An 11,311-nucleotide genomic window follows, 5' to 3' on the forward strand; every position below is an offset into this window, starting at 1 on the left:
CCACTGCTCCCAGACTGCATACTTTCAGCAGATGAATATCAAAACTTCCAAGGTCACATGCTGGTGGGATTCTAATCTTCACTGCAAATAAGGAAAATCACAGCCTTCCTCCCGCAGTACACAGTGCAAGAAGGGTGGATTTTAGGGTAGACTCAGTGGACCCAACTTATCTAGTTGTTTTAAAAGACAGATTAGACCTATATTCCCAATATTTAGTCTTTTATTTGCCTTAAGGCAGCTGTTCTCAACCTGTGGGTCGTGACCTCTTTTTTTGGGGGGGGTCAAACGACCCTTTCACAGGGGTCACCTAAGACCATTGGAAACTACATATTTCTGATGGTTTTAGGAACTGAAACCATCGGTTGGGGGTCACCACAACATGAGGAACTGTGTTAAAGGGTCACATCAATAGGTGCATTTTTCTAGCCTATCTTCTAAAGACACTTGTTTTACGCATGCCTAATTCTTTGGTAATGCTACCTATCCATGTTTGTTTTGTGTCATCATATGCATTCTGTGGATGATACCTAATACTGACATTACTGGCTTTGTGCCTAATTACAGTACTCATTTTGCACTTTGGGGCAAAACTATACTATACTAGTATTGAGGAGGAGGAGTACCTGCCTCTCCTTATGGCAAATCGACAGTGGCCTCATTCCCTCTGCATGGCCCCAAATTCTTCTTGTGTTAGAAATTCTTTAGCCACTTTATTTTAATTCATCTGGCAATCCCCAGCAATGGTAGAGAATTCTGGTTTGCAAACTAACAAATATGAATTTATAGTTAATGTCCAACTCAGCCCTACTTGGCCCAACAGTTACCTGTAGGAGTAGAAACCAAATATGCCATTATGGGCAAGCCGTGCACCACCACCATAGGCACCTCCTTTCTCTCTGATTTCTGTATGCAGGAACTTTGCAGTCATTAACCGGGCAAGGATACGGAGACTAAAATGGAGAAAGAAAGCAGCTGTGAATAACGAGGTCTGCCCTGAAAATACTCCCATCCTTGTCTCTTTTGTTATCCAAATTATTCCATTTTTAAATTTACATTAGCATTACGATTTGTTATTACAACAACTCTTCTATTAGTTTTATAAGTGAGTAAGCATACAAAGAGGTACAGTTATGGTAGGACTGTTTTATACAGTTGGTATGTGACTTCAAGACAACTCTGACTTTATGACAGAGTATTCTTTTAAAGACTTGTTGGGAGGAGACCACTAACTTCTTCTAAGGCTGAGAGAGTACAATTTGCCCAAGGGGATTCAGAGTTTCCATGGCTGAGCAGGGATTCGACCCCTGATCTCCTAGTCTAACACTCTACTACACCACACTGGCTGAAGAAAACCTTATTACAGGGTCACCAAAAGTCAACTGACTTGAAGGTTAACAACAGCAACTATGTAAAACAATTCTACCACGACATACTTCTTAACTTAGAATTTAAATGGCCAAAACCAGTGTCTTCTATTACTGTTGATTTAATTTGTTTTAAACAATCAGTTTTCTCCTGAGAGGCCATGAGGTTCTTGGAGGCTTATTTTTCAATACAATGTGGTTTTTATCTTTTTAAATGCACAAGCACCATCCATATACAGGTCAATGCTCTTCTTCACATTTGGAAGCTGAATCTGAATTCCGCAGAGTTCTTTCATTCTAATTACATTACACATCCCACAGAAATACTCCATCTGGCAGCCCACATGGGAAGAGGTTTAGCAGACTATTTGCACTCATCCCACTTTTGCTGCCTCATAGGTGGCATCTGTCTCCAACATGTGCTAAGAGAGGTATAGGAGCAACCAAATCAACACCATCTCTATTCTTCCAGATGCTCTCGGTTTAAACTTACAAGAATGATGAGCTGACAGATAATACAATGTGAGGTGAACAGGCAGGGGGATCCTAACTCTCTGATTAAGTGAGGCCTTGATCTCATGATAACTGGAGGTAAAAACATGTAGGAACTGCCCGTGACTCCACTGACTTTATCAACAGCCCAATCTTTGCCATTTGAGTCCTCAAAGGCAGAACCAGACCAAAATGTTTTCTTGTCTGAACCAAAGGAAAAGATGGCTCCTCCACCCCCATCTCAATCCACAAACAGAAGTGAACTATATTGGCACATGAATCTTTCTTCAACAGCATGGACAGGACAGTGCTGTATATTAAGGCAGCAAGCTAGTTTAGGATGTGCAAAACATCATGCTACCAAGGTGAAAAGGCTCAGGACTGACTGATACTCTGATACTGAATATAGCTATTATGTCTACTGATGGATGTAGGCGCTGACCTTTTGTCAGCACTGTCACAATTAGGTGCTTTCTTTTCCATCTACATCTCCATTTCATTTGTGAAGAACTTCTGAATCCATGTGACAGCACTTTTCATTATCTTACCTTGCATGGTCTGGGGCTGTGAAGGGAACAGTTCGCACACAGGCACCAACATAATTAACGGGAAAGGGAAGCAGGAAATGGGTCTTCATCTGACATGGCTGGAAAGTGGGATCCTAGAGGAAGAGACACATCATGCTTTGAGTAAGTCCCATCTGCCAGAAATCCATAGGCTCTTATATTCCAACAGTACTCTCTCCATACCTATCCAATATATGTTCAATCTATGTCCCAGCTAATTTTGAGGGAGTACAAAGATATGAACAGAAGGCTGCTGAGTACAGTGGTACCTCGGGATACGAAATACCCAGGTTACGAATTTTTCGGGATACGAAAAAATCCCATAGGGATTTATTGTTTCGGGTTACGAAAGTTTTTTCGGGTTACGAAAAAACTCCGGCGCTGTTTAAATGGAGCCGCGGCAAAGCCGCGGCTTTTTTTCCCATTAGCGCCTATGGCAATTCGGGTTACGAAGGTTTTTCGGGTTACGAAATTAGCCGCGGAACGAATTAATTTCGTAACCCGAGGCACCACTGTATATATGTTCAAAAGGATCACCTAAAATGTTCAGAATAACCTCCTCCAAATCAACAGCCTCTGAATGTGCTAGATAAAAGCTCCCTCACCCTCTGTGTTTGCTAGGGATGATGGAAATTATAGTTCAGGGGGTGCCTAGGCTGAGAAAGATAGGCTTAAAATACCTTGTAGGAAAGGAAAGATGTAGAAAAAGATTGAATGAATGGAATCTCCATTTTTTCTACTTTTGAAATAACGAAGGAGGGGGAAAAAAGAGGTGAGAGATCATTAGAAGGCAGCAAGGCTATTACACTCTGAAAGAAATTCAGCATCATGAAAAAAAGGCATCAGAGGCAGGTACCCACTAAAGATAGGCACACATTTGCCTCAATCCAATGGATTAAGAGGCCCCTAAAATTATGCACATTCCCCCCAATGTATGAAAGTGGACACGTTCACTTCTTCAGTATTTTTTCCCTTCAACAATCTCTTGAAACATTTTTCACCTTATCCTCACTGATCCAACTCTCAACATAATAATAATAATATTAATTTTTATTTATAGCCCGCTTTTCCAGGGTAGATCAAAGCAGGTTACAAGGCAAAAATATACAAAACAAAATACAAAACATACAATATAAACATCATAAAAACAGCTCATTACGTTTAAAAACACTATAAAAAATACAGCAGCATAAAAAACCAGAAAAAAACAGACTAGCTGAATGAAACCATTGTACAACAGGGGAGAACAGCATGGAGTCAGGACACATGGGGGAAAGTTGTCGGAAGAGAAAGGTCTTTAATTCCTTCCTATAGAGATCAAGAGAGGTGATGGAGCGGAGCTCGACGTGAAGAGAGTTCCAGAGCTGCGGGGCCGAGATGGAAAATGCCCTTTGTGCAGTCAAGGTGTATTTTGACTTAGTAACCCTTAACAAATGCTTCCCGACCGATCTGAGAGTGCGGGGTGGATTATATGGGAAGAGGCGGTCCTCCAAGTACCCTGGGCCCAAGCCATTTAGGGCTTTATAGGTCATAACCAACACCTTGTATTGCGCCCGGAAGCGAATAGGCAGCCAATGTAGATCTTGCAGGATAGGTGTTATATGGCTGGTCCTGGAGCATCCAGTGACCAACCTTGCTGCCATATTCTGTACTAATTGAAGCTTCCGGGTATGGTACAAGGGATGCCCCATGTAGAGCGCGTTGCAGAAATCCAACCGAGAGGTTACCAGAGCATGTACCACCGTTTCAAGGTTCCCCCGGCCCAGGTAGGGTCGCAGCTGGTGTTATCAGCCGAAGCTAATAACAAGTGCTCCTGAGATGTAAGGTGGAGCGACAAATCCAGAAGCACCCCCAGACTGCGAACAGAGTCCTTCAGGGGAAGTGTGACCCCATTCAGGACAGGTGGACAAATTTCCATCCCCGGGCCTGGGGAACCTATCACGAGCACTTCCGTTTTCTCTGGATTCAAACTGAGTCTGTTTCCCCTCATCCAGCCCATTACCGACTCCAAGCAGGCATTTAGAGGAGAGATGCCATCCCTGGTCACTGCATCAGTCGGAGACACAGAGAAGCATATTTGGGTGTCATCAGCGTACTGATAACACCGCGCCCCGTGTCTCCGGATGATCGCTCCCAGCGGTTTCGTGTAAATGTCGGATAGCATGGGAGACAGAATAGCTCCTTGAGGGACACCAGATGTAAGTGCCCTCTTATCGGAGCAAACGTCCCCCAGCTGCACCATCTGGAATCTGCCCAAGAGGTAGAAACGGAACCATTGGAGCGCAGTGCCCCCGATTCCCAACTCCCTCAGGCAATCCAGAAGGATACCATGGTCAATGGTATCGAAAGCCGCTGAGATGTCCAAAAGCACTAACAGGGACATGCTACCCCTGTCCATGTTCAGACGGAAATCATCGACCAGGGCGACCATGGCAGTCTAAACTCCATAGCCCGCCCGGAAGCTGGTTTGAAATGGGTCTAGAAAATCCGTTTCATCCAAGATCGCTTGAAACTGGAAGGCAACCGTCCTCTCGATCACCTTCCCCAAAAAAGGCAGCAGCGAAACAGGCCGATAGTTATTCCGAATCAGGGGGTCTAGGGAGGGCTTTTCTAGCAGTGGTTTTACAATGGCCAATTTTAAGCTAGATGGAAACCGCCCTTCCTCAAAAGATGATTATACGGCATAACATAGAGATTACAACCGTCCCCCCTTGAGCTGCCAGCCATGAGGGACAGGGATCGAGAGAGCAAGTCATCTTCCTAACACTTCGAAGAATCTTGTCCACTTCCTCAGTATTCACCGACTCAAAATGATCCAGTCTAACAAAGTCCACGGAAGCTCTGGAAACCTCTACTCTGGATTCTGAAGAAATACTGGCATCGAGATCAGCCCTTATCCGAGAGATTTTATCCGTGAAGAAGTTGTTAAACTCGTCACAGCAGGCTTTAGATGGTTCCAAAATAGGGTTCAGGGAGGGGGCCAATTGAGTAAGCTCCCTCACCACCCTGAACAGCTCTGCCGGACACGACTCCGCGGACGCAATACGTGCAGCATATTTTCCTTTCTGATCCTTCCTGATATTATTGTATCTTCTCTTGTGATTATAAGATTGTTCTTGTTTGGGGGGTGTTTTTCAAATTGTACAGACTTTCATGGCTTTAGGTACTTTATAACAACCTTTCCCAATGTGGTCCCCTCCAGATGCCTTGGACTACAACTCTTCATCCTCCCTAACCAACAGCTATGCTGGTTGGTGTAGATGGGATATATAGTCCGAAACATCTGGAGTGCACAATGATCGGGGAAACTGCTTTATACTGACAACAATAAAAGTAATTATAGACAGTAATTATAAAAAGAATGGGGTTTCCCTTGTATATTTATTAAATTAAAAAAACCTAATGTGTAAGATAATATTTCTGGAAAAAAGAACAGTATAGAACAGAATAAATATTTTAGGCTCTGCGACCATTCAAGGCTTCATGAACCGTAGGGAACCAGGCATAATCCCCTCAGCCCTTCCATGCACACACATTGCAATTGTTTAAAAAAAGATTTTACCTGTCATCCTGACAAGGCTCAATTCAAGGTACCTATGCCTGAGGAGGAATAGAAGAAACCCCAACAACTAGAGCCTAACCCAAATAATCCAGACTCACCGTAATTAGCTTCCTGGTGATCTGCAAGCAAGCAAGAGCTTCATCACCAGCAGTTTTGGGATCTGAAGGTTTCTAGAAATACAAGGTTTTGTTGATACACCACAGGAATATCAACAGGTTTGAGATTAATTATTTGAATGACTTCCCACCTCTTCTCTCACGAATGAAAACTGTACAACAGAATACAGTGAGATTTAAATTAACCACAACAAGCTGCACATTCATAGGGTCCCCTTAGCAGATACATTATGTTCCAAATGTCTGAGTGTCACATAATGCGGGACGCAGCAGAAACATTCACACATGCTGTTTTAATCCTATATAAAAGAAAGAGGCGTTGCTTTGACAATGTGTTTATGAGTTGCACTCAAACAAGCTAGGAAAGCCTGCCAGCGTGTTAAAAAAAATTAAATCTCCCCCTTTACCTCAATCACATGTGGACGGATGGGCTTCCTTTCCTTTTTACTCCTGGCAATGCCCTTTATAAATTTTTCTACTGCTTTTGCAGCACTGGGCATCTGCTGAGGTGTAGCATTCACTGAACATCTATGTAAAAATAAGAAATGTTTGTTAGCACATTTAAAAGGAGACATCTGCAAGTAATAAACTGTTCTGCTCATCAGAAAGCATGGGCTTTGGGATGCATGTGCCTCCCCTACAACATCTGTCAAGGTGATGGGCCCCGGGAGCCCCACCCACTAATGTCCCCTCACCAAAAACATTATTTTCCTTGCCAAAAACAAAAATCCACTTTTCCTCACATACTACATTTATACAACTATAATGCTCTCCTGCCGGCTGTCCTTTCTTTAATTTTCTTTCAAGAAAAGCAAGTGGGGTACACTAATTAATCTGGCCAGCAAAGGGTCAAATCAGAGGCATTCCAGCACCAGGTGTCAGGGGACAGGACCTCTGGGGGGTGGGACTTCTGGGGCAGGACTTCCAGTGTGGTTTCCAGGGGTGGGAGTGGGTGGGACAGAGTGTGTGGGCAGGCCAAAGCAGCATGCGAGCAGGTAGGCCACAGCAGCACAGGGCTGTGTGTGGAGTGGTGTTTGTACACAGACTGGACCACCCTTATGTGGGCCAGAGCAGTATGCATGGGTGTGTGCGCATGTGGCCTGGAGTAGTGTGCATGCAGGTGGCACATGCACGTGCGGACGGTGCGGAGGGTGGTGACTGGGTGTCACCTTGTGCCGTCTGCCCCCCTGCACCTCCCCAAAGACACTACTGGGTCAAATTAGATGTTGCATATACCCTCTAACCAACCCAGTTTTCCTCCTACAATAGGATATCCTCTCAGAAATGCAAGCCTCCACAATCCCACTTGCAAATTAAGGCTATATTTACCTTTCAAGAACCATTTACAAAAAAAAGCATGTTACATGCAACATACAGAGGTGAGGAAACAGATGTTCTATGCCAATCAGATATCATGTTAGGAAGCAACTCTCCTAAATACAGGCTAAACATATCATTAGTTTGATTCTACAAGTCAAAATTATAGGCCCCAATTCTATAATTTTCAAGGCCTAAAATATAATCCCGAGAAGTGGCCAGAAGTCCTGTTTCTTTCATTCTATGGTGCTAAATATGGCAATAGAAGTCACCTAGCTTTATTTGATCAGCTGCCATTGAAGTCTGTGGAAAACTGAGAACATTTTGAGTTATTGCTGTTTCTGAAGTATCAGCAGTGGGAAATACTCTGCCCTAGGAGTCAATGTTGAAAATGTTGCTGATTATTTTTAATGTTGTCTTCAAATTCCCAGAATAACACCAAACCCTCACAAAAACAATAGGGCCAGAAATTACTGGTAAGGTTTCAAGAACCACTACTGCTCTATGGAAGGACCAGTTGCACTGGACTTCATTCAAAGTCCAGAACATCACACAAACACAAATGCATTCTCACCGCATGTTATCGCTATTTAAGAGGTGTTTCTTGATGCGTGGCAATTTGCGGAGCACAGGCTTGATGTCAGACATTTCTGCAATTCGCTTCATTAGTTTCACCTGTATAGAAAAAGAAGGGAGGAAGCGTGAAACAGTAAAACATATCTTTAAAACTGCCATGAATCCCATTTTGGGAAAAAGATGGGATATAAATCCCATAAATAAATAAATAAATAAATGCATCTGGCTGGATTCAACCAAATACAACTCCTGGTGGGATCATGTGGAAAGGCAGTTGCCCATCACTGTAGCGGAGACAGCACAGGTTACACGTGGAATTTGGGGCCAGTATACTCCAGAGGAAGTATTCTGGCCAGTGAAGACAAACCCTAGGGCTTCAGCCAGGGCTCCTTCTTAGATCTTAGATTTTCTGATGGCCTCCTAACCAAGTCCAACTGTGCTTCACTTCCAAAGTCAGGTGAGAATGCCCATGATCAGAATGGTAATCCTGTTGCCCCCTTCCCTTTCTTTTACCTGTTCCATGCCACTGAACATTTCATGCAGTTCTCCTGCAGGTGTTAGGGTTCTGCTTGCTCTAATTGAAGCATACAGGTGTCCACAATCGGGGATTCCATTTGACAGCTCTTGAGCTGTCATCTTCACCAAGACTTTGAAGTGCTCCTCATCTTCAAAATGGGGACTGCAAAAAGAAAGTAGGAAGGGGAAAAGAGAAACATTATCCACCTGTTAATAAACAATTCACAGCTAAGTCACCCTTATCCAGAATTCAAAAATCTGAAATACTCCAAAATTTGAAACAGTCCACATGGATGACTGAGATAGTGACACCTTTACTTTCTCATGGTTCAGTGCACACAAACCATGTTTCATGCACAAAATTATTAAAAGTATTATGTATAAAATTTCCTTCAGGCTATGTGTATAAGCTGTATAAAAACATAAATGAATTTCATGTTTAGATTTGGGTCCCATCTACAAGATATCACATTATGTACATGTAAATATTCCGAAATCCAAAAATATAAACAAACAAACAACTTCTGGTCAAAAGCATTTCAGATAAGGGAGACTCTGTGTTCAGAGGAGTACAATTCTCTTTTTAATGTCTTCAAGTTTTGGCCTTCTTACAAAAAAAAGCAAGCCACACTCCATCAGGAAAGTGAATTTCTACAACAAAAGAAGGAATTCCTTTTTAACATGGGTCTTACTTGTTGAATATTTCACTCCAAATGTGCATCATGTCAGGCAGATTTCTGTCCAGGCAGAGAGAAGAGAAGAGCACACCCTAATGAGGTGCAAGGAAAGCCAAAACAAAACAGGTTACTGAGCAAGCTGATAAAAAATGCCCAAGGACATAATTTCTATTATTATGTGTGCTGATTATTGTTCCAAGAAATTGACAATGGCAATCTTGTAAACTTCATTCCCAAAGAGAAACCTCAGTTACAAAACAGAAGACAAAAACTGCACCAGCAGCAGCAATTTTTGTATCCTTCTGTAAAAATAAATTCTTCACCACCCAATGTCCTACACTGGGAACATCTCCTGCCCTGCCCTTCCTCTTTTGTCCTTCCTGGTCACTTTAATGTAATCTAGTACAGAAGGTTTTCAGTGACATTTTATGGAAGTAGTTCAACTGCCAATACAAATGATTCCCCACCAGCTACCATTCAAACAAACATCTCTGCAGTAATAATAATAATAATAATAATAATAATAATTTGTTTTATTTATATACTGCTATTCCAAAGATCATAGCGGTGAACAGCAAGTAAGCTAATTAGCAAGTAAGCTAATTTGCCCCCAACAGTCTGGGTACTCATTTTAGCAACCTCGGAAGGATGCAAGCCTGAGTCGAGTTTGGGCCCTTTTGCTGGTCTTGAACTCGCAACCTTGTGGTTTTGAGTGAATGGCTGCAGGCATTTAACCACTGCGCCACCACATGTCAGAAGGATGTCACGGTACCTACAGCATAAGCTCATGTCAGGACATAAACATATTCTGCAATACCCTTCACATTCTTCAGACCTTATTAAACAGAAACAGAACTGGAAAGGTGGGGAGAAGATGGATTGAGCCAACCTGATTTATTATTCCCACAACCCTGTACTCAGCATAGCAACAACTGGGTTACAAGCAAAGACGGTGAGAGCTTTTGAACAGGGGTCAATATCAGCATACAAATTCTTCAAGCTTAAAACATCTGACTGCTTAGTTCAAAATGAGCTGTCTACAAGGCAGAATCAGTTAGCTCCAAGTGAGCATAATACTCCAACAATGGCTGAAGCTGAAATGAGGCCTCTTATACAGGGACTATTTTTTAATTGCCTTTTTTTAAAAAATTGATAAATGATGTAATACATTTTTAGCCTTTTCAAATTGTTGCTACTTTTTGTTTTAAACTGATCTCATTGTAAATAAAATGCCCTAAGGTCTTTGGAAATTGGACAGGATACAAATATCTATCTAGAAATACAGCAGACCCTTGCTTTACATGGGGGATCTGTTCTAGACCCCCCCCCCTCTCCGCATGAGGCAAGTTCCACATATGCTCAAGCCTCATTCAAAATAATGGGGGTTGTGCATGCCGCATTGCGGGCACACTGCCATTTCCTTTATGTCATGTGGCTTTCAGCGTAAGCTGAAAGCCGCGTATAGGGTGCCTGCGCATAAAGCGGCCACACTGTAAATAAATCAACTGTGGAGTTGCTGGAGGTGAGTGGATTGTCCTAAATGTATGGTCTGGCTCAGAAGGTGCCAAGGCTGTCATGAGCATGGTGGCCTCAGGTTTAGAAGTGTCAGTCCTGAGGCTACTGTCTCCTCCACTGGTCTTATCTGCCACTGAGGTTCTATCCAGTGGGAGAAGACACTGACTCCATTTTGAGTCAGGCCACTTTTTGCTGACCAAGCTAAAAGAAGCAGTATGACACTGAAAAAAGCTAAGAAGTCATGGGGTAAGTTCGTCATCATGCACAAGAACCTTCAAGAATAAAGAAGAACCTCTCCTAAGTATCAGTGAGCCTTCTTAGCAAGGAAATGTTTTTCCTCTCTCTTTTTGCTTGAGGAAAGGAGGGAATGACTTGCAGGGCTTCCTTTCAGGCTGTGAACCTCCAAAAACAATGCTTCAGCTATTTGAGCTTCCTAACCATTGCACTTGAGAGATGGAAGATAAAACCAGGAGAGAGGGATTACTTTGGCACATGGATAGTTACAATATGATTGAGAAAACCATTTTGGCACATCACTAGGACTGCCACATGGGCTCCTGCCTCAAGATGGCTTGAGAGTTTTAGAAGTGTCGGATGTTCAAAGGTGAAT

The 11,311-nt window shown here is 42.8% G+C and overlaps 1 protein-coding gene across 2 annotated transcripts in view; it reads right to left on the minus strand.

The window, feature by feature from the left end:
* The window catches only part of PITRM1 (pitrilysin metallopeptidase 1), a 55,771-nt gene that overhangs the window by 4,482 nt on the left and 39,978 nt on the right, over positions 1 to 11,311 (minus strand). For both annotated transcript variants that reach the window (XM_042475312.1, XM_042475311.1), the window contains exons 18-24: positions 9,202 to 9,278; positions 8,507 to 8,672; positions 7,992 to 8,092; positions 6,508 to 6,628; positions 6,083 to 6,154; positions 2,405 to 2,517; positions 825 to 950 (exon numbers count right to left, since the gene is read on the minus strand). In XM_042475312.1, coding sequence (XP_042331246.1) covers positions 825 to 950; positions 2,405 to 2,517; positions 6,083 to 6,154; positions 6,508 to 6,628; positions 7,992 to 8,092; positions 8,507 to 8,672; positions 9,202 to 9,278 — 776 coding nt within the window. The remainder of the gene's footprint in view (positions 1 to 824; positions 951 to 2,404; positions 2,518 to 6,082; positions 6,155 to 6,507; positions 6,629 to 7,991; positions 8,093 to 8,506; positions 8,673 to 9,201; positions 9,279 to 11,311) is intronic.

This window comes from Sceloporus undulatus, chromosome 6, assembly GCF_019175285.1.
Source record: "Sceloporus undulatus isolate JIND9_A2432 ecotype Alabama chromosome 6, SceUnd_v1.1, whole genome shotgun sequence".
In the NCBI taxonomy this organism is placed as follows: Eukaryota; Metazoa; Chordata; class Lepidosauria; order Squamata; family Phrynosomatidae; genus Sceloporus; species Sceloporus undulatus.